This window comes from Amphibalanus amphitrite, unplaced genomic scaffold (assembly GCF_019059575.1).
Source record: "Amphibalanus amphitrite isolate SeventyFive unplaced genomic scaffold, NRLGWU_Aamphi_draft 000069F_arrow, whole genome shotgun sequence".
Lineage (NCBI taxonomy): Eukaryota > Metazoa > Arthropoda > Thecostraca > Balanomorpha > Balanidae > Amphibalanus > Amphibalanus amphitrite.
In genome coordinates, this window is record NW_024881565.1 from 845,813 (window position 1) to 865,938 (window position 20,126).

At 52.1% G+C, this 20,126-nt stretch overlaps 2 protein-coding genes across 10 annotated transcripts in view; both read right to left on the reverse strand.

Moving 5' to 3' along the window:
- Positions 1 to 147: 147 nt before the first annotated feature.
- Positions 148 to 10,307, reverse strand: LOC122378981 (splicing factor, arginine/serine-rich 19-like). 2 transcript variants are annotated; one of them, XM_043360749.1, is made up of 11 exons: positions 10,088 to 10,307; positions 8,366 to 8,445; positions 7,773 to 8,044; positions 6,426 to 6,701; positions 5,940 to 6,118; positions 3,885 to 5,636; positions 3,430 to 3,561; positions 2,828 to 2,997; positions 2,356 to 2,532; positions 1,983 to 2,150; positions 148 to 1,405 (listed from the first exon to the last, which is right to left on the reverse strand). In XM_043360749.1, exons 2-11 carry the CDS (start codon positions 8,423 to 8,425, stop codon positions 1,262 to 1,264), a joined length of 3,330 nt encoding a protein of 1,109 aa, XP_043216684.1. In that variant the 5' UTR covers positions 8,426 to 8,445; positions 10,088 to 10,307; the 3' UTR covers positions 148 to 1,261. The 2 variants fall into 2 exon arrangements, with proteins under 2 accessions (XP_043216684.1, XP_043216683.1); XM_043360748.1 differs by having other exon boundaries at positions 3,373 to 3,561.
- A 906-nt stretch (positions 10,308 to 11,213) lies between these two features.
- The window catches only part of LOC122379008 (voltage-gated hydrogen channel 1-like), a 33,133-nt gene continuing 24,220 nt past the window's right edge, over positions 11,214 to 20,126 (reverse strand). For 2 of the 8 annotated variants that reach the window (XM_043360813.1, XM_043360816.1), the window contains exons 2-6: positions 15,172 to 15,379; positions 14,778 to 14,882; positions 13,750 to 13,981; positions 13,278 to 13,449; positions 11,214 to 12,933 (exon numbers count right to left, since the gene is read on the reverse strand). In XM_043360813.1, the coding sequence (XP_043216748.1) occupies positions 12,912 to 12,933; positions 13,278 to 13,449; positions 13,750 to 13,981; positions 14,778 to 14,882; positions 15,172 to 15,366 (726 nt within the window). In that variant the 5' untranslated portion in view covers positions 15,367 to 15,379 and the 3' untranslated portion in view covers positions 11,214 to 12,911. Of the gene's footprint in view, positions 12,934 to 13,277; positions 13,450 to 13,749; positions 13,982 to 14,777; positions 14,883 to 15,171; positions 17,607 to 20,126 lie in introns of those variants that run through there. The other 6 variants (XM_043360811.1, XM_043360808.1, XM_043360815.1 and 3 more) reach the window with 6 other exon arrangements.

Consider the following 20,126-nt stretch of genomic DNA (forward strand, 5'->3'; position numbering starts at 1 on the left):
GCCGTGCTCGACAGTGGTGTTACATTTGCGTCACAGTGCTTATAAGATTAGGAACTTTGTAAGCTCTGTGCAGCGCTGTGCTAGTCAGGTGTCGATATTCGAAACCTTTTCATAGTCTTGAATACTGCTTCGTTCGCGACACCACGAAACGACACGCGCTGTACCCCTGATGACATGAATGTATTGTAGTTTCATATACACGCACATTCACACCAGGCCACTAAAACGTGTCGATACGGCGGTGAAAGCTAGCGTCAGCTGCGGCGACCTATGACCGTCCGTGAGGCGTGCGTGCAGACCCGTGCGATGGCACCGCTACCTTGTGAGTGCCCCTTGACCACCTAAAGCCGCCCTGATTGGTCCCGCGAGTTACCCCGTACCCGAGCCGCCCGACCCCCGTGCCGCGGCCGCGCGGACCGTGCACACACGTGAACACTATGGAGGGAATGTGATAATTGCTGCTGCGCTGCGCCGTGCTGCCCTGTGCGCGCCGTGCTGATTGTCAGAGTCCGACCCCATCCGCCGTCGGCCGACAGCCCTTCTCCCCGTCCTACCACTCCGCGGCGCCGCCCCTCGCCCGTCGAACACAGCGGACCGCTTCTGAGCGCTGACAAGTCGGCCGGTGACCGAGACCGTGCACAGACGCGTAAAGGCACATAGCGGCGCCGCGGAACCCAAGTCCAAGTCATGATAACATTTCCGGCGTATACACCAGCCCACTAAACAGAGAATAAACGGTGAATATACAATACATACAGGTGCGTAAAAGTGGCCGAATCCCAAACATGGGACGCAAGTAAAGCCGCTAAGAAGAGAGCCCTGCGCTCGAATCTCACTGAAGTTGCCCTCGCACAGCCCGAGTTCGATGCTCTTTCGGAGAGTGTCCACACCGCTAGAATGCCATGTTAAGATCTCGGTCCCGTGCTCTACAGCTGGCACCTGGGATCAGTTTGACATCGACCACACTAGGGAAATCAAGGCACAGCATGGATACGCCTGAGGAGCCTCCTAGTGATGCAGCGGTATCCCGGTTCAAGCTGCCTCCATATTATGGCAGTGTAACGCCCGGCATCAGCTCACCGCCAGTAACGCGCGGTAATCTCTCCAGCATTATGACAGTGCCTCAGAGGACGTCTTGAGTCGCATCAGAATTATGACACGTTGCTATCGGCGAATATATCCCGCAGATGAACCAGCAGTATGGCAGAACCGAATGGGGGCATCCACCGGAGTAATTCCCAAACACTGTCGACGACTAAGCTCAGAACCGGAGCGACTTGGAGCGAACTAGCGAGGTGAGCGACCCGGCGGCGAACAGGGAGCGGGTGCGCCGCGGGTCGGCGGCCAGCTGCTGGTCGGCCTCTGCCAGCCGGAGAGCGTACACGTCCGGGTACACCTCACGGAACTGTGGGAGGGAGAGGTTAACTGTCAGAACAGGGGTATTCTGAACGTGCGCGGATGGGGGTCCAGTCATGTTGGGGTACATCTCACGGAACTGCAAGGGAGACGGGAGAAGACTGATCAGGGGTACACTACACTGAACTGGGGTTGGACCCGGGTTATATCTCAATTGGCGTTACTGCAGAGAGGGATACAAAGCACTGCCACGCCGTCTGTCGATTGACTTACCATGAAACGGACTGACCGGCGACACCGACCGACGGTTCAATTTGCTCGTGACTAACGATAACCACCAATCGTGCTGTGATCCAACGGAAAATGCTCCACATTCCAAAAAGCCGGACATAAACATGGAACCAGTTTTACCAACCGTCACCCAATCTACCACAAAAACCAACCGGCCGCGAAATCCCACCCCTTCCCCCAACGGATGCGGACTGCCGGCTGACCTTGTGCTGAATATGGCCGTTTGGTAGTAACTAGATCAACCACACAAACCCGAGACGGTGACGTCACCAGTTTTGTAACAATGCCGACATGTTTCTTTTTCTAATCGCCCGCCATCCGCCTGCCCAGCTCACCTGGCGGAGCCGCTTGATCTTGTCCTTCTTGGACATGCGCGTGTCGCCAATGATGGTATCGAGTAGAGATAGGAGCGATCCGGACGTGCCGCGTCGCTCCTGGTCGTACTGCTCGGCCGTGACGCGCTGGCAGAACGTGATCTGGTCCGCGTCCTCCTCGTACTGCACCTGAAAATACAAGAGTTGGACGTCGGACGACCAGTGGTGGCCCTGTCCGGGGACTTATGATACCTAAGAATCATTTGTTTTTGTAGGAGTGGGTCAGTAGAGAGTCGTGTCGATCACTCGCTCTTCTGTATCGCACACGACCACTGCACGCTAGCTCACATGCACGCCCGAGCCTCCCCACCTTACCGCTCACCCCATCGCTCACCGTCTCTCGCGGCCGCTGCCGGAGCCGCTCGGCCACCGCGTCTCGCACGTGTCCGGCCGGCGCCAGGATCTCGGCCTGGTGTTCGAGCAGGTAGCTGACCAGGCGGCGCTCCAGCTCCGGGTCGGCCTGCTCGGTGCTGGCCGCACGCAGGATCCGGTCCGCGAACGTGCTCACCATCTGCCGGCGGCGGCGCGGCGTCAGACAATGGATAATGATGATGATTTGAGCTTAGAAGCGCCGCAAATTTGAGTCCTGTGTCAGCAAATAGACACAGGATACACAGACACTCGTTCATTTAGTACAGTCGGTGAATGAGTTGCGTGTCGCTGTGGCTTGGATGGCGGACGAAGACGGACTAAAAAAGCATCCGGTTCCAATCAAACAACACAATTTTCATGTGGTAGAACAGCGTGGGCTCCTCAATTATTGTTCCGCCGCCCAGAGCGTTGAGCGCGTGTTCCGTGGTCCGTACCAGTTCGCGGCCGGAGACGAGGTGGGACAGCTGCAGCCGCTGGTTGGCCGCCGCCTTGTACATGAAGCGCAGCAGCAGCTGCAGCTGCCGACGGCAGCCGGGCGGCAGCAGCGTCAGTAGCAGCTGCAGCGACTCGCGTGCCATCTTGTGGCCCTCGGCCGTCACCAGGTCTGTCGTACGGCGGGGGAGGAGAGGGTGTCAGTGGAGCGACACATGGCGGTACTGCCACTTGACTGCCAGGCTTGGCATATCTGAATAAATATGCCGTTCACAAAAAACGGACTCTCAATGGAGCAATATAATTCTGCTACACATTACTACCGAAAGACAAATTCGTCCAAATCCAAAGCAACAGATGAGATAAAAAACAAGCAAAGCGAGTAAGACGTCAGCAGAGGCCCGTTGGGCCAGCAAGCAGCGGCATTAGGGCGCAGGCGGTCAGCTCATGCCCAGACCATGCCAAGCCATGCTGGGAGGGGCCGGCGGCAGGCAGGCGGGCTGTGCGCGGTATGGTGCCGGGACGGGGAGCGCGTGCCACCAGTTACCCTGAGTGCCCGGAGAGGAGGGCGCCGCGCCGGGCGCGAGCAGCGGAACCCGCTTACATGGCGTCGCCCGGAATCGGCCCTGGTAGGGGGCGCGCGCCGGTTTGGGCGGCGGTGGGCCGGCCGGGGGCGGCGCCGGCTCAGCCATCAGCCGGCTGAGGTCCCGCAGGTTCTCATAGTCCCGACCGACCACTGGCAAACACACAGAGGGAAGCGGCATAAATTGACAGCATTGGTTCGAACTTTGGTTAGTACTATACTTTACCGAGGAACTAGTGCCAATGAAACGACTAAAAACATTGGAAACGTGCAATGCATTAGCGCTTGTATGGATGCACAGATGTAAATATAAACATGAACTATTGTTGAAAGCAAAAAATACATGTACATGTATTTTTTTTTTAAACAAAATACATGTATACACAGCACATACAATACACAGCACCAGCTGCAGTGCTGTGTATACAATACACAGCACCAGCTGCACAGGGCAAGTCCATGATAATGAGTCTCACCCGAGTGTCGCTGTCTGGCGGCCTGCTGCAGCGGAGACAGCGGCTGGCTGACGCGGCTCGGGTCGGCCACGCTGCGGCGCTGCCACACGCGCAGCGCCGCCGGGCCGCGCCACACGGGCGCCGCGCGCGCCGGCACCGGCGGCGGAGGCGGACACACCTGCTCCACCTGCTCCACGGCCAGGCCGAGCACGCGGGCCGCCTTCAGCGCGCTGGCCGCCGGCGCCGCCGGCTGCGCGCCCTCGCCGTCGGCCCGGCTCAGGCCCGAGGAGAACTCGGCGTAGTCGGCGGCCGAGGACGGCGGCGGCGGCGGCGGGGGCGGCTGCTCGGCCGCCTGCTCCCGCCGCCGACGCTGCTCTTGCTTGTCGCGCCTTTTCTCCTTGAGCCGTCGCAGGGAGCGCGACAGCGAGTCGTCGCGCAGCTGGTGTCGGCGGATGGCGGCCGGCGCGACGCCCGGCGCCCGGCCGCGGCTCGACAGGCTCTCCGAGGAGCCGGGCGCCGCCTCTGAGAGCCGTGAGCCCGGCCGGCTGGCCGGAAGGTGGAGCGCCTCCACAGAGCGCTGCGGGATCAGCCGCGTCACCGGACCGGTGGCGCCGAACACCGTCTCCAGACAGGTGTCGGCCGGCCGCTCCGAGGCCAGGCTGGAGCCGACCGCCGAGTCCGAGCCGCGACTGCTGTCGGCGGCCAGCGGAGACGCCTGGCTCAGCCCGCTCACCGAGAGGCGCGCGCTGCTCAGCGACGCCGCCGAGCCTACCGAGTGGATGCTGGCTACCGAGCGACGCGGCCGGCCCGTGCTCAGCCGGCCGGCCGACTGCACGCTGGCGTCGGAGGGCGCCGGCTCCAGCCGAGACGAGGTCAAATAGTACTCGCCCGAGGTCAGGCTGAGCTGCGCCGGGCTGCTGTCCGCTGAGCTGGCCTGCAGACTATGAGGGGACGCCGCCGCCAGGCTGTGCGGCCGCGCCGGCGGCTGCAGGCTGGCCGTGGGCACGTACCGGGCAGGCTGCAGGCTCGATGTCGAGGGAAAGAAGCCGGCCACGGGTAGACTAACCGTAGACAGGGTGGGCACTGTCGGCAGCCTGGCCGGGGGCTGTCCTGGCGCTGCCTCCACCGGCGGCCGGAACACGGCCTCACAGAAGCGCTCCTGGTCGCGCTCGGCCGGCGGACAGTTCTCCTTTCCGTCTGCGATGGCGCGCAGGAAGCTGGCGGCGCGCGGTCGCCGGCGGGGCTCCTCGTCAGGCGTCACGAACACGTCGTCCTCAGTGGTGTCGGCCGCGTCCACTGCTGCCGCCGGCACTGCCGCCCCGGCACCCACGCCGAGCCGCATCAGCCGCCCGCGCAGACGCGCCACGCTCTGCCCGGCCGGAGTCACCGGCGCCGGAGAGGCAAACAGCGAGTCCTCCTTGAAGTCGCGGTATCGGCCGTCGGCTGCCGCGCTGCCCAGCAGCGGCGTGTCGGCCGGCGGCCGCGGCGTCACCGGCGCAGGCGACATCATGAGCAGCAGGTTCTCCACGGAGCCGGCAGGCGCCGTCGACTGCCGGCGCCGCTGCGCCTGTTGCTGCTCCTGCTCCTGCTGGTCGCGCAGCTGCCGGTCCCGCTGCTCAGCCCGCAGCAGGGCGCCCACCAGCGACTCGTACAGCTCGTGCGGCACCAGCGGGAACGGCAGCGCCGCGAAGTACTCGCGGATGACGCGGAACACGTCCAGCTGAAAGTCGACGTAATCCTGCGGCAGCTCCGGCATTTGACGCGCCTCGGGCCCTGTGGTACAGAGGAAACAGAACATGAGGGCCTGACAGTTGACACGTGTCATAAAACACACATTGTTCAGTAGCACATACATCAGACTCGCACATATATTGTGATTACAGAATACCGGAAGATAGCGATGCGTACCGAAATCAAATAAGGCCTTGTGTGAAACTACCATGACTGCTTAAGTTCGACACCAGTCGCCACACTGCCACTAAGCACCATCCCCTTGGAACGGACGACGCACACGACCCCGTCAGGGCCCGGCGCCCACGGGTGATGACGTCCTTTCTGACCACCCAAGGTACTTACAGTTGGCCAGCGTTTTCATGGCCATGATGAGCCAGCGCGGCAGGCTGGGCGGTGCGTCCGGCAGCGGCTGCACCAGGCCACTCTGGGTCACGCGCTCCGTGTTATGGCGGATCCACGCGGGCACCACGCAGCCGGCCGGCACGATGTCCACTACTGTCGCGTCCAGCACCGTCTCCAGCCTGCGGCAGACACACAGCGCGCGTACACACGCACACACTCAGAGCGGGGCCGGCTGTCTGCCCGTCACGGAAACCAAGGCGATGGCACAGAGCAGCGGGCCCCACCGGCGACAGACCAAGCCCCCACCATGCCAGCAGGGCTGCGAGCAGCGCCGTCGCCCCTACTCTCTACTCGCAGGACAGGCGGAAACAGACACAGGTGAGCCGACAGGTCCGGAAGCTGATGCGGAGTCAGAGCGGCCCCGCGGTGTGATGTATCCCCGGCCCGTGTAACCCACCCTCGCGCCGCCGTGGACCGGGTACTCACCGTGACAGCAGTGTGGCACTCCACACAGAGTCGACCTCAGCGGCTGTCGGCGCGCGCATCACTGGTCGGCACTGAGGGAGCGGCAGCGGCGGCGGCGGCGGCGGCTGGTGCTGCTGCGCCGGCTCCTCGGTACAGGGCGGCGGGCTGGCCCGGCTCGGCCGCCGCCGCAGCTGAGGACTGCAGCCGCCCGCCTCGGCAGACTCCGGCTTGGGTTGCGGCGCGTTACCGTTCATCAAAGCCAGAGCAGACCGACCGGGAGTGCCGTGCGTGCTTAACCTATTAGGAAGACCGGCGTAGTGTTGAGGGTCAACGAAAGTCGAAACTGATGACATTTAACCACCAGTAAAACGCCTTTTGGGCGAAGAACGAGCGAGCGAGATAGTGAGCCCTGCACGTGCGGAAGGGTGAGCGGGTACTTCCAACGGGCTTGTGCAAAGCACCCTTCTAACCGGTCGCTAACGGTGTGCCAAATTTGAAAGCAATCGGCCCAGCCGTTCCTGAGATCTGGAAGCGGCATTCTGCACGTCCGCACGTGCAAATGGGGTCCAAACTGACTTTTGCACGGCACCCTTCAAACCTGTCCCCAACCGTGTACCAAATTTGAGCGCAATCGGCCCAGCCGTTCTCGAGATCTGGAAGCGCCCCCTGCACGTGCGCACGTGCAGTAGCAGCCTAGCCGCAACACATGGGCATGCATTGCCTGGTGGGTGCCTACCTGTATGCCAAGTTTCAGCGAAATCGCCCCAGTAATTACCGAGTTATTGAAATGGGAACAAATTTGGCACCTCTTCTTTTTGTATTTTGCACGTGCAGTGGGGGTCACTCACATAAATCAGGAGTATCCAACCTTTGGTAGAAGGGATGGAGCTACCCTACAAAAATTACCGCAATACAATCGCCCAAGCGGCTGCTGAGATATGAGCCTCTCAAAATCACTACTTTTGCAAAACAGCTTGAACACCCTTGACTTTTCACGTGGCACGTGCCACAACGGTCACTGAGATGCGTCAAAAAAAGTCAATAACGGGGTAGAAGGGATGGGGCTACCCAGCAAAAAAGACCGCAGGCCAATCGGTCCAGCGGTTGCCGAGATATAAGCCTCTCAAAAGCGTTACAGGCCGGGCCGGGCCGCTCATACTGAGATTTTCCCGTTATATTGAAAAGACTTCGCTTCGCTCGCTGCGCTCGCTCGCTCGTAATAACAAGAACCGAATTCATCCTCTTTGCTATTCAGATCACAAAAAAAATATCACCGATTTTCAGTTTTCACGCTTGTAAGTACAAATTCTAGGCTTGAAAAGATGTTTTCTGCTTGTCTGCGCTCCATCCATTCTCTTCATCACTGACCTGTAGAGCCGGCCATCGTCCTTGAACTCTGGCGGCGCGGTGCCGCGCCGGCCGCGCACCTCCTGGATGATGCCGGCCTGCACGAACTTTGCCAGCAGCCGGACCGTCTGCTCGCGGCTCACGTTGGCCGAGAAGAGCGCGTGTCCGGCCAGGTAGCGGTGCAGCCAGCTGACGGCCGCCGCGCCCGTGAAACAGCGCTCGTGGTAGCGCAGGTTACGCCAGTGCCGCTGCAGCACCATGCCCTCGCGGAACCCGCGTACGGCCTCCCGCCACTGGGATCAAACAGAGGAGGCAGCAGCCGTCAGTGTAAGCACATGGCAAAACGCACACAATTTTATGCACTACATACTGGTGTTGCCATATATGACTAGCAGCATTCAAAACACAAAACAAAAATGCTGGATATGATCCAACAGAACATGACTATAGAAGCTAGCAAGTAGCAAAACTTACATTTCAAACATTCACTAGGTTATATTTTGTTTTATAAATAGGAGAGGCAGATTGAATTTCTCATTTGTGCCTTCCATGTTTGGATGGTACATTAATGTACCATCAAAAGCCTAAGTGGCATGCAGTTTAAAGGAACTTACCAACTGAGTTGCTTTGTATGGGCCATCACCTTCAGTTGATCCCAAGTTGTTGGACTCCATGCTCAACTGGTTGATCAAATCTGAAAGAAATCTGGCCATTTGAGGAAAAATCACCCATACAGGAATAAAAAGTGTTGTTTGCAATGAAATCATCCTTTAATATCATTTACAATTCATTTGGCATGGTCAAGTTCATTAAGTATGTCATACCCCATGCATTGCCATTTTCCAGAATTGACAGTGTGTGTTCTTCAGTGCAAAGGAAAAAAACATGTAATTTACCTAGGCCAAAAAATTACATACGTGGACCGTAGTTCATCCCTTGCATGGCATTGTTGCATTGCATTCAATGGGGTACTGATAGCCCAGAAAATTTCAAATTCAAATTCAATCTTTTACTTTTCAAGCCATGCAGGTGATTGTGATTGTGGGTAGGTACTAGGTAGTAGTCAGAAAATGCTATTTAAGCAGACAAAATGCAATTTCCAACAAAAAAGAATTTCATATTAGCTATAATATTAATGCTATTGATAAAGTCCTGTTTATGACTTCCTACCGTAGCTCGTAACATCAATCATAATTAATCGCAAAGAAGCATAGGTAAAAGACAAGGAGACATTTGAGTGAAAAATCATTTTGTATTTCACATATGCAGTTTATATATTCCCGACCGGGGCTGGGAAAATGCGTTTTATTCACCGAGGTTTTTGTGCGGAGGACCGAGTGCCGGTAGGCACGAGGTCCGTAGCAAAAAACCGAGGTGAATAAAACTGCATTTTCACAGCCCAAGGTTGGGAAGAGATTTACCACATGCCGTACCGGCGCAACAGTTAATATCATATTCATTTGATATTTTACACTTTAGTTTAATCTTAATATTGTGTTAATATTATATAAGTACATGTTCATATTTATAGTCACCGTGATTATTTTTTGTGTTTTTCATTATTGGGCTGCGTTGAGTATGAAAGATGAAATTCCTACTTTCCCCTTATTTAGGGTTTGAAAAAGCTGAGGATGAAGATGGTGAAGCGCCAGAAGTTAGAATAAAGATATGGAGTCCAGCAGGAGTGAGGAAACCGGGAGGAAAACTGAAAATTGGGTGAAACGCTGAATCAAACGCGTCTTGGATCCCAGCTGGAACAATATCAAATGTTTCATTGTGGCACGTTAAGATGCTTCATGCATTTAAATTGTTCGTTTTTTTTGCGTGCATTATGTAGAAATAATGATTATTCCGACCATGTTCTGCAGCAATAAATACATTGGCATTGGAACGATAACCTTGTTTAGTTGAATTACGTTGACAGCAAAAGTAAGTAAACACGCAGTCACTTACTTTTGCTGTTGCTGTTAGTGAACACACAATCCGTAAATATCTTCTTTGAAATTGGTTCTTCCGCTCAGAATATTCAGTAAAATTTTGTCTGGGAAAATCAAAAAGCCCTAGGGCCGAATCGTTTCCCAAATACCTTCAACATTAGCCGAGGCGGGCCGAAGCCATTTCCCAAATGCACGTGCTAATGTTAAAGGGATATCTCGGCATGTGGTAAAACACAAAAATACATTTGGACACATCGAAGTCATTATCTTACTTTAATTTAAAGGAGTTTTAACACAGGGTAGGTATGCGCCATAATTGTACCAAAAAATTCAAATTGGTTGGATGCCATAGCAAGAGTAAAACTACACGACTGTAAACCAACAACTGTTAAAACCTACCTTATTTCATTTCGGAGAAATTGAAGCAGGAGCCAGACTCCAAAAGCAGTAATTCAAGCGTTCACGAGACACAAACTGACAACAACCGGTTCGAACACGCGCAGTTTACAATTTCAAATTTCGCACGCCCACCAAGGATAGCAAAATTCATCAGACATACTAAAACGCTGCTATAAAATATTAGACAACCGCTCCGCCCCAGACTTTTGTAAAATCCATGGCAAAATCCTGCAGGATTTTCGTGTTTATAGGTGCATTTAGTTAGCTATGGATAAATTTAAGATTATATGATAATGAAGCCGCTACGAATCAGGACGGATGAAAGTGATGGAGATGCTATGCGTATTCCAGCCCGCCTCCATGTATGGCCAACATGCATAGAAATAAAGCCAACATGGATATCACCAATGATCCTAGCGCGGTCCGCTGCGATTATTTTGCAACCAGTTGCTCCTCATCTATGCATACATAACTATATTTGCCTGATTTTAGCATGATAGCATCACAACTAAAATGTTTCTTGTATCCATGCTAGTGTCTGCCTCGCACTTTTCCGTTCCTGTAAATCAATTTTACCCGCGGCCACCTCCAGAGGCGGATCCAGCTCAAAGTTTTGGGGGGAGGGGGGCAAACCATATCAATTTATCGATTCTTTCTATGCATCGTCCATAGGCGTAATGTTAAAATCATGCCGTTGGGGGGGGGGGGGGGCAAATATTGCTGAGCAGCGAATAACGCATGTAGATGGCGAGACCATGGCGAGACCGAACATATAAAAATCTGTGTTACAGGATGTTAGTGCTGATATTGTGTAGTTGTTACATGCATGACCAAGCCATTGTAGTCAGCAAGCAGCGGATGACGATAGCAGTTTCGTCTGCGACCATCCGGGCCCGGCCGTGGGCCATATCTGCTCATAGCGCGTCCGGCACAACTGCCGAGCCATAACTGCGCGAGCCGAACCCTGGACGAGAAAAGGGGCACGCGAGACTCGGGTCAGGCCGGCTGCTCGGCGCAAAGTACAGAAGACATTCACACGCTCCATCGGCGATTCATGTCTCAAAGCAAACACTGGACTAAGTAATACGCGCGATAGGCTGCAAATTATTCATTTGCAACGCATTCAATGGTGACATAATCATTGTATTTCGAAGTCATGTAACACATGTCACAACTCCGGAGGTGGGAGCGTTTTTAACCAAAACACCAGAAAAGACAAAAATGAATTGAACGGTCGGCGACTTGATTCCAGTCTCCAAGAAATTCTTACTTAGTGATAGTACGAGATATCAACCACGGTGCCAGACATAACACCCCCCCCCCCCCATGACACAAACAGCTCAAATTCCCACACAGCACAGCATCCAAGCGTTACATCAGGATCCCAATAATTGTCCGATGGTTGCTCCAGAACAGATACTGCAGCAGCACTGGGAATCGCGTCAAAGCACACGTCGGCCGGCCACAGTTCTACACAGGCGCATACGGCTGTCGCAATTTCAGTACGCCGCACCATTGCACGCGGCTGTCGCTAAGCAGTAACGAAACCCCCAGGCTTCCAAGTCGCCAATGGCCGATATGGTCATAAAGCAACAGGCCTTCCCTATTATTACGGCTGATATGGTGTGGTACACATACACGTTACAGCAAGCATGAGCCTCACAAATCACAACTGCTTGCTTCGTAATCATATGGCACGTCGCATAAAGCACGATAATGGATATTTGACACAGTAACAAAAGGCGACCCTATACCCAATTAATCAGTATAGCACGTCTCCGCAATGTACGTTACTTCTACGCAGGCAACATTACAACAAGATTCACCCCAATACGGTGAGATAAACAAACAAATCGCATAGCAGAAACTAATTAAAGATCGCTTCAATAAGCCAATACACAACTACGGCGCTGGCATACAACTTATCATAGCAATTTCGCTTAGGTATAAGCAATGCGTTGAGTAGAGGGTCATTATCAAATATCAAGCACGGTTACACCAGCAAATATATAGTAGCTTTACAAAACATTAAAAACAATACAGCAGCCGCTGAGCGGCACACTTAACGATAACAAAATAAGACCAACACAGGCCGAATCGATGGCAGTTCCTTCGTAGTACATGTAGACCACGTGTGGCCAATGTCCCAACGGGTAGCCTCTGCATATGAGTTCTCAGGCCCGATGGAATTTATATTCAGATCACGGGCGACGTAGGAACCGACGCATTCGTTTAGATCCATCACAATAGTCATTAGTCACTTCGTAGATACTGCTTCACCAAACACACAGACTCCAGCATGGTTGGGACTCATCATCAGTTCAGACATTCATCAGATCATCAGTTCTTGGGTAGATGTACAATGTACATTTTATGCCCCGCCCTCACTGGGCCCCTTTAGCATACAAAACCAATCCCCCAACCCTCTCCGCTCCACCGTCCGACCCGAGCGGAGACAGGGCCCATATTATTGGGAGAGGGGTGGGCGTATATCAGTAACCGTTACAGGTATCGTTTACCAAAGGTCGATACCCGCGCGGCCCGCTCATGGAGCACCCGCGCCCTTTCGATGCTTAGTAACCACCCGGCCGTGCCGGTCCCGCTCTGGTCGACCGGGCCGGGTCTGCTCTGCCCGACCCAGCCGGGTCTGCTCTGCCCGACCCGCCCGGTCTGCTGACCGACCCCGCCGGGTCTGCTCTGACCGACCGGGCCGGGCCTGCTCTGACCGACCGGGCCGGGTCTGCTCTGGCCGAACGGGACTTCCCGGAGGCCCGTGCGGCAGGAAGGCGAGTGCTCCGAGGCACAGGAAGGCATCGCGCTCCGCTCACCGCTCGGTGCTGTCTCCACTGGAACAACAAGGCACGGACGGCGTCAGCTGGGGTGCGGCACAGACGGCGTCAGCTGTACGACACAAACAGTGTCAGCGGTATAATAGCATAGATGGCCACTTTGTTAAACGACAATATGCATACTTGACAGACCGAACGAATACATACAATACTAAAAACACTTCAACAGATCATCACTTAACTTAACAAGGAAAACTTAAAAAGCCTTTATTAGCCGAAAGCTGCGCTGCGCAGTTAGCATCCAGCGTTGAATTTATCGCCCAAGCTTTAAGTTTGCCTTGCCGCTCGACCAATTAGTTGCTGGCTCAAACGCCACTGGCTCAACACAACCGGTGACTCACCCGCTGGGCAGAGGCCGCCCGTCCGGCAGCGGGAGTCCCTTGTCCCTGATCAGCTCCTCGAGTCGGGTGCAGTACTCGCGCCACTGGTCCAGCTCGTGCTGCACCTTGTAGCGCGCCTCTCGCTCCTGCTCCAGCTTGTGCTCAGAGTGGCGACGGACCGACATCACCATACCTGGTGACGGAACGAAACAGTCACCAGCGGGACCAGGAACAGAACAACAAACCCGTCGGAAAACGCAAGAACAGGGAGAGCATGTTACAGGCACGTTCCTTTATTCTTAGGTACCTATGCGTGTGCCGGGGATTTGTACACCTACGCGTAAAATAGTGGTTATCACCGGCAACAATATATATACGTTCTTTCATCAATAAATATGCACGTACCGGGGTTCTCATCGCTGAGCGTGCGTATTCCGTGGTTCACACAGCTCACTATAATAACTATATTTATTGCGTATCTCGGGGTTCTTACCGCTGAGTATGCGTGTGACGCGCCACAGCCGCAGCACGATGATGAGCCCGGCGCCGTTGATGGGTCCCACCGAGTGTCGGAACGCCACATCCAGCGAGAAGGAGACGATCACCACCAGCGCGTCAAACAGCTCCCACGGCATGCGGAAGTACTCCAGACGGTACACGTACAGTTTCACCGGGATCTCCAGCAGGAACAGAGACAGGATCGCGATCGAGATGTTGTGCAGCACCTGGCCAGCGGGGCGGGGGTAGGGCGATCATTGTCAGAGTACGGCTGACCGGGGACTCGAGCCAGTCGGGAATGTATCGCGAGAGAACTAAGCCAACGACCTTCACCTATTATGACGATAAATAGCCGCGAGTGGGTGGTATCAGACGGATATCTGAAGTCAAATTACATATCGGAAAAGATTGAAAGAAGGCTTGCCTTTCTAATAAAATACCATTCCAGCAGATGACCAAAACCACGTGTACAACTTCCTCTTTTTTAATCGCTCGTTACTAGCGGAATATAGGAAAACAAAACTTTTACAGATACTACAACCATTCAAACAGATCAGGATTACAGCATTTTTTTTACGTTGTTAAGAAGGTGTATTCTATCACTAGAAATCCTTCACACTCACGTAGGTATAGATGCTGTGCAGTGTGCACTGGTCAGCACCGCCTCCAACCCTCCCCACAGAATATACGAACACCCCTGTCATGCTAAGCGAACAGCAAATATCATGCTAAGCGTGTCATGTGACAGTACAAAAGTAATCATACGACCCATAAAACTTCGACTTACCGGTACCATTCGGTTGCTGCGTGATAAAAAGGTCATTTTTAGAATTCAAAGTTAGGTAGGTATGTGAAGCGTAAATGTTTGGTACTTGGAAAATAACTTAGAAAAATGCCATTTTGAGTATGGAGCAAAGTTATAGCTAACTCGCAGATAAGCCAGCAGATAACATTAAAATTCACATAAATATCCAAATTAGTAAGGCATATGAAAACCCTGTGATCATCAGGCTCACGACGTACCGTCTTCACAACGTGACTTCCCTCGGCAGAGGCTATCTCCAGGTCGATCAGTAGTTCAGCGATAACGCAGATGCAGTCCAGAATCACCAGAGCAATCACGACCGTCTGAGAGAGGAAACATCGCGGTGTTTGGTGAGCACTGCTGCGGACAGTATAAAAAGGCAAGAGCAAAGATAAGCAATTCAGGCAACAAATCACAGCTAAGTGAAAATAGCTGAAACACAAGCAGGATCACCTGTTTTCTTGACAGAGACTACTTCAAGACAGGAATGCTGATTTTTTTGCCAACATCTGCAGCGAACAGTCCACCACCGGCACAGCGCTAACATGATGCGACAGCTGCTCCCAGGGGAGGGGCGTAGTAAGGCCACAGCATTGCACCGGCTGTACTCACCTGGTACCGGTAGGAGTGGACCAGGTGCGCCAGCCGCTCTCGGGCGGTGGCGTACGGCCGCAGCTCTCCGGAGCCGCCGCCCCCCGGGCCGCTATCGGTGGCACCGGGGCCGTCAGCGATCTTCACCCGGAGCTCATTGGCGAGCTGCTGGTGGCCGTCCAGGACAGACGAGACCGCTGGCGGGGTGGCTGCCATCTCACCCTAAAAACTGCTGGGCAATGAGGGGTAGAGGCAGGGATTTAGTGGAGTGTTCTTGTTCTGTGCTTGTAATCACTGTCATACCACTGGTTATTTTTTGATGGGTGAAGTAATCTGATCCCAGTCTGCAAAGTATGGCAATTTCGACAAGATCTCGTCAGTGTGGACTTGTTCGGCTGGTGCAGAGTTGGTACGGTGCGGCGCGGATTTGGCTTGGTGCGGTGCGGATTTAGTGAAGTGCGGTGCGGAATTGACTTAGTGACGGACATGACAGACCAGACGAGATAGATGAGGAAAATCGAGAAGAAAAAAACATTGGTGGAGCTTCAACATCACGTCATTCAGTGTGCTCTCGTAATTCAGTGTGCTTTCGGTCTCGGGTCTAAATGAGTGTGCGGTGGTCAGAACGGACTGCCAGTGCTGGTGGTCCCATCAATCACGTGGGATGCCCGTAAGTTCGCACTCTCTGCACTGTTGAAACTTGAAACGCACCGCTCGTCTCTGCGAGGCGCCGGCGATAGAGTGAGAGAGATAAGCACGGCCGATGAGAGTGAGACTTGAGACTTGAGAGGGATTCAAGATTTGTATGGTGGATGAGAGGGCCAGAAAATCACCACTCCGCCGCTTCAAGCAGTCAAATGCAAACGATTTCTCAGGAACGTTCGACGCAGCTAACAGGTTGCATTGAAAAAATATGAGTTTGCTGCATTCTGCACTCGGCAGCATTCGTAAACGAGATGTGCTCAGCTCATGAAGCGGGTTCGGTGTATATTTTTTGTACTCTCAGACTGTACTCTTTGGTGCAGATTTTCCGGCTCTGTTCGAAGGATTGGTGCGGATTATGAACTTAAGCCAGTGTACCTCGTCGACCTGTGAGCCAGACTGTGATCATCAAAATGCCTGTAACATCCCTAGATTAGAGGGTAGACAATGTAGCAGTGTGAATTAACAAGGTATGTAGGAAAAATTCTGAGCAAACCAATTGCATAAATGTATTGCTTTTATTTTTTTGTAAGCTTAAGGCACGATCAAATTACTTCACAGAAATACAATTGTACCTAATTTTTAATATTATTGTATAGTTAAGTAATATCAAAGCTCATTAACGTCACGTTCTCTGTGATTTCATGCGCATCGTGCTTGGATAATGATATCATTATTGTTATGGCTTATGACATCTAGTATTTTACGCCTTGATATTGATATGATCCATGAATACGGATATCTACACCTTTAATACCTTGAGTCTGAGATAATGGTGGGACTCACCCAAAATTTTTACGGAATCTACCCCAAATTACCCTATAAAAATGCAGATAAATCAAAATGCAACGAGCTATGCGACTGCGACACATCAAACGAAAACATCAACGCCTTCAACGCAAAAAACAACACACACAGGCAGCCCCCCCAAGGCCCTATATACCAGGCAGCCAAGCTGAAGTTGTTGTTTCGTTGTTTTGGGTTAGGGCGCGTAGCAAAACCTCAGGCCAAGGCAAGTAGGCAACAACAAGGTATATAAAAACACTGGCAACAACAGGAGTGTTGTTCTTGGAGCACGAATTGGAATTGTGATGAGTTCAGCATGTCAAGTTGAAGTGTCAACGATATGCCCACAGCACTGCGACCATTGCGACGAAATAGTCTGTTCGCCGCCCATAAAACATCTGTCGATCAGGCACATCTTGTAGGGCTGCAAACTGCTATCCTTAAAAATAAAAATTCAAAGACTTCTTTGTCCAATGAAAAAGTACAACTCAAGTGATACTCTTCAATATTTACTACTAAACTTTTTTGACTGACGCTCAAGAAAAGGAAAACTTTTCACGCAAAGTGAGGTGATAGAAATATGGACAACTTGTACTTGTTCTTGTTGGATTAGGGCGCATAGCCTCGTTGGGCTCAAGCGTCCATAGTTGTCGTCATCAGTGCGCCACTCTTGTCTCGATCGAGTCTGATGTTGCAGTCGGTTGCAGCCAGATGGTTCAGAGCGTTCAGAGGGAAACTAAGCAGATGAAGGAAAATGATAGGTTTAGCATGGGGATATACGCGGGCTTTGGATAATGTCCAGGCAGGAAATATCCGGTGGAGTATAATTAGTAAAGTTAGTATCTAACATATACCTGGTTAAAACTTAAAAATAAGAAATAAAAAGGTAGTTTCGGTTCTTGAGTCATTCAATCAATAACGTTCTTGACACCACATCTGTCCAGTGAGCTATTCCAGTTCAAAAAGATCTTCCGGCAACGTCTACTCTTGGTACCTTACTCAGTTATCAACATGCGTTGGAGGGTTCATGATCATACCGAACCTCTACTTCGGAACTATGTGACTACTTCTACAAAAAGGAGCCAGATTGAACAAAAGAGTTAAGAGAAGGTATACATCCAAGAGAAATCGAGAAAAAAACTACAGTAGCAAACCAGTACAGGCTGCTCTTCATTCATCCACTGACTGCATCCATCTCTCACACCGATGTATCTCCACTCACGCATCCTTCTCATTCAACATTCAATATCCATTCACTCATCCCCAAACAATGCACGACTGTTTACACACATGAGGACGTCCATAAGACCAGCCACAGCATAGAACACAAAACACCAGAGAGACGACGATAAAGTGAACAATCAACGCAAATTACAACAGAAGGATATCACGTCAATGTGCCAAATCGGCGGCACTGCCCTCCACATCAGTCGCGACAGGGGTTCGCCAATCGGCGGCCAAACTCAACATAAACCAATAATTACACATTTAAATAACTTAAAACACCAAAATCACAACTAGTTCAGCGCATATCATTGCAGTCACAGCTTTTTGAAGAGGTTGATAGCTCGTAGAAACCTGAAAACCTCGTCGATGATGTCCGGGTGATGATCACCCAGAAGAGTTTTAAGGGTAAGTGGAACATTCAATTGGAGGCACTTCCGTACAATCAATTGTCGATGGTTGGCATACGTTGGGCACTCAACAAGTAAATGTTTGACTGACTGGGGACACATGCATCGGTCACATTCAGGTCTGGGCTCTCTATCTATTATATGCCCGTGCGTATACCGTGTATGCCCTATTCGCATGCGACATAACAAAATTTCTTCCCTCCGACTGGTCCGTCTACAAGATGACCATGAACCGACTTCATCCTTGATCAGTTTCAAGTTGGTGTTGGGGTTATACTGCTGCCAGCACTGATTGAACAGGCGACGGACAGACAACCCTATATCGGGATAGTACTCCTTGGGACCCATTTCAAGGACTGTTATTTGTTCCATCGAGATAGCCTCCCTTGCCAGACGATCGGCTAACTCATTCCCAGTGATGCTGCAGTGACCAGGGATCCACAAGATGACAAGTTCACGAGCAGACAAAGTAAGTAATCGATGGCAGGCCTCTAAAATCATGATGATTGTAGGATGGGAAGTGACCGGGCCACGAAGAGCAGTCAGCACAGACAAGGAGTCCGTGCAAATAACGCATCTCATGACACCACTTTCCTGCACATACAGAAGTGCCCGTAGTATCGCGAATGCTTCCGCGGTGAATACAGAGCAGTTGCTTGGCAGCTTAAACCTTGCACGTCTATCCCCAAGTACATAAGCACATCCAACTCCGTCATGATTCTTTGAACCATCAGTAAAGCAGAAAGAGAACGTTGCATATCTCTCTCTGAAGTCGTTAAACTGACATTGTACTCCAATATCAGTCAAGCTTTCTTTTCTCTCATTTGTGAGTCGAATCAGGTCACATTTTTGTAAGTGCCAAGGCGGGATGGTACCAGAGATAGATGTTAATTCGTTTGGCATGTCAAAGTCAGTTTCAGCGCATGTAGCAGAGAGCCTCTCATACACAGGGAAGCCTGCTATCCGCTTCATGTAATCACTATCTACAGCCGGCAGCGATGCATCGCGTGATATTAGTTCCAGACACGGGTGGTTGGGGTCACTCTTAACTCTCAGGCAGTACCGTAAGGTTAATTCGCACCGTCTTAATCTCAGAGGAGGTACGTCCGCTTCCACCATCAGAGGTAGTATGGGGGAGGTTCTAAGTGCACCAGTGGCGATCCTCACACAGGCATTCTGGATGCTATCAAGGGATTCGACTGCTTTATTTCGAGGACCATCCAAGACCTGGCATGCATAATCAAGTATTGGTCGGATCATTGATTTGTAAATTCGTAACAATATTGTCCTATCCGCTCCACAGTTCCCTCCTGCCAAACATCTAAGGATCGATATCCGTTTAGTGGCCTTTCCCTTCACATATTGGATGTGTTTGGTCAAATTCATTCGGTGTCCTGGCGAGCTGGAGCGCGGACGTGTCCAGTCCCGAGAGCCTTCGACGATATTGGCGCACAAACCAGGGAGTAGAGTTCATTGATAGATTTTGAGTTTAGAATTAATTTTTGTTCTTAAATTAGGTACCAACTTTCTTTTCGGTAATCTCACCTTAGTTTTGTAGCTTTGCCGACTTTGTGTTCGTACTTGAGTAATTTTTCCGTAAGTTAAGGATCGGTACCGTGGGAGGCCCAAGGATGGATAAAGAGGCTATTGAGATGATTGTGAAGGAGGCAGTGAGCCTTGAGACTTTGTCTCTGCGAGAGGAGCTGAAAAAACTAAAAACTGATCAAAAAAAGAATGAGGAGGTGATAGAAAACTTGAAAAAAGAAAACAAAAAGCTGTGGAAGGAGATAGAGAAGGTGGATAGAAATGTTGACGAGGTAGAGCAGTACAACAGAAAGTCCTCTCTCATCCCGG

Bases quoted from the DNA above. Each gene is read 5' to 3' on its own strand.
- LOC122378981 (XM_043360748.1), bottom strand. From the start codon at position 8,425: ATGGAGTCCAACAACTTGGGATCAACTGAAGGTGATGGCCCATACAAA. The intron at 3,562-3,884 runs GTGAGACTCATT...TGTGTTTGCCAG, and splicing joins CGCCAGACAGCGACACTCGG to TGGTCGGTCGGGACTATGAG. The intron at 1,406-1,982 runs GTGAGCTGGGCA...TCCCTCCCACAG, and splicing joins AGATCAAGCGGCTCCGCCAG to TTCCGTGAGGTGTACCCGGA.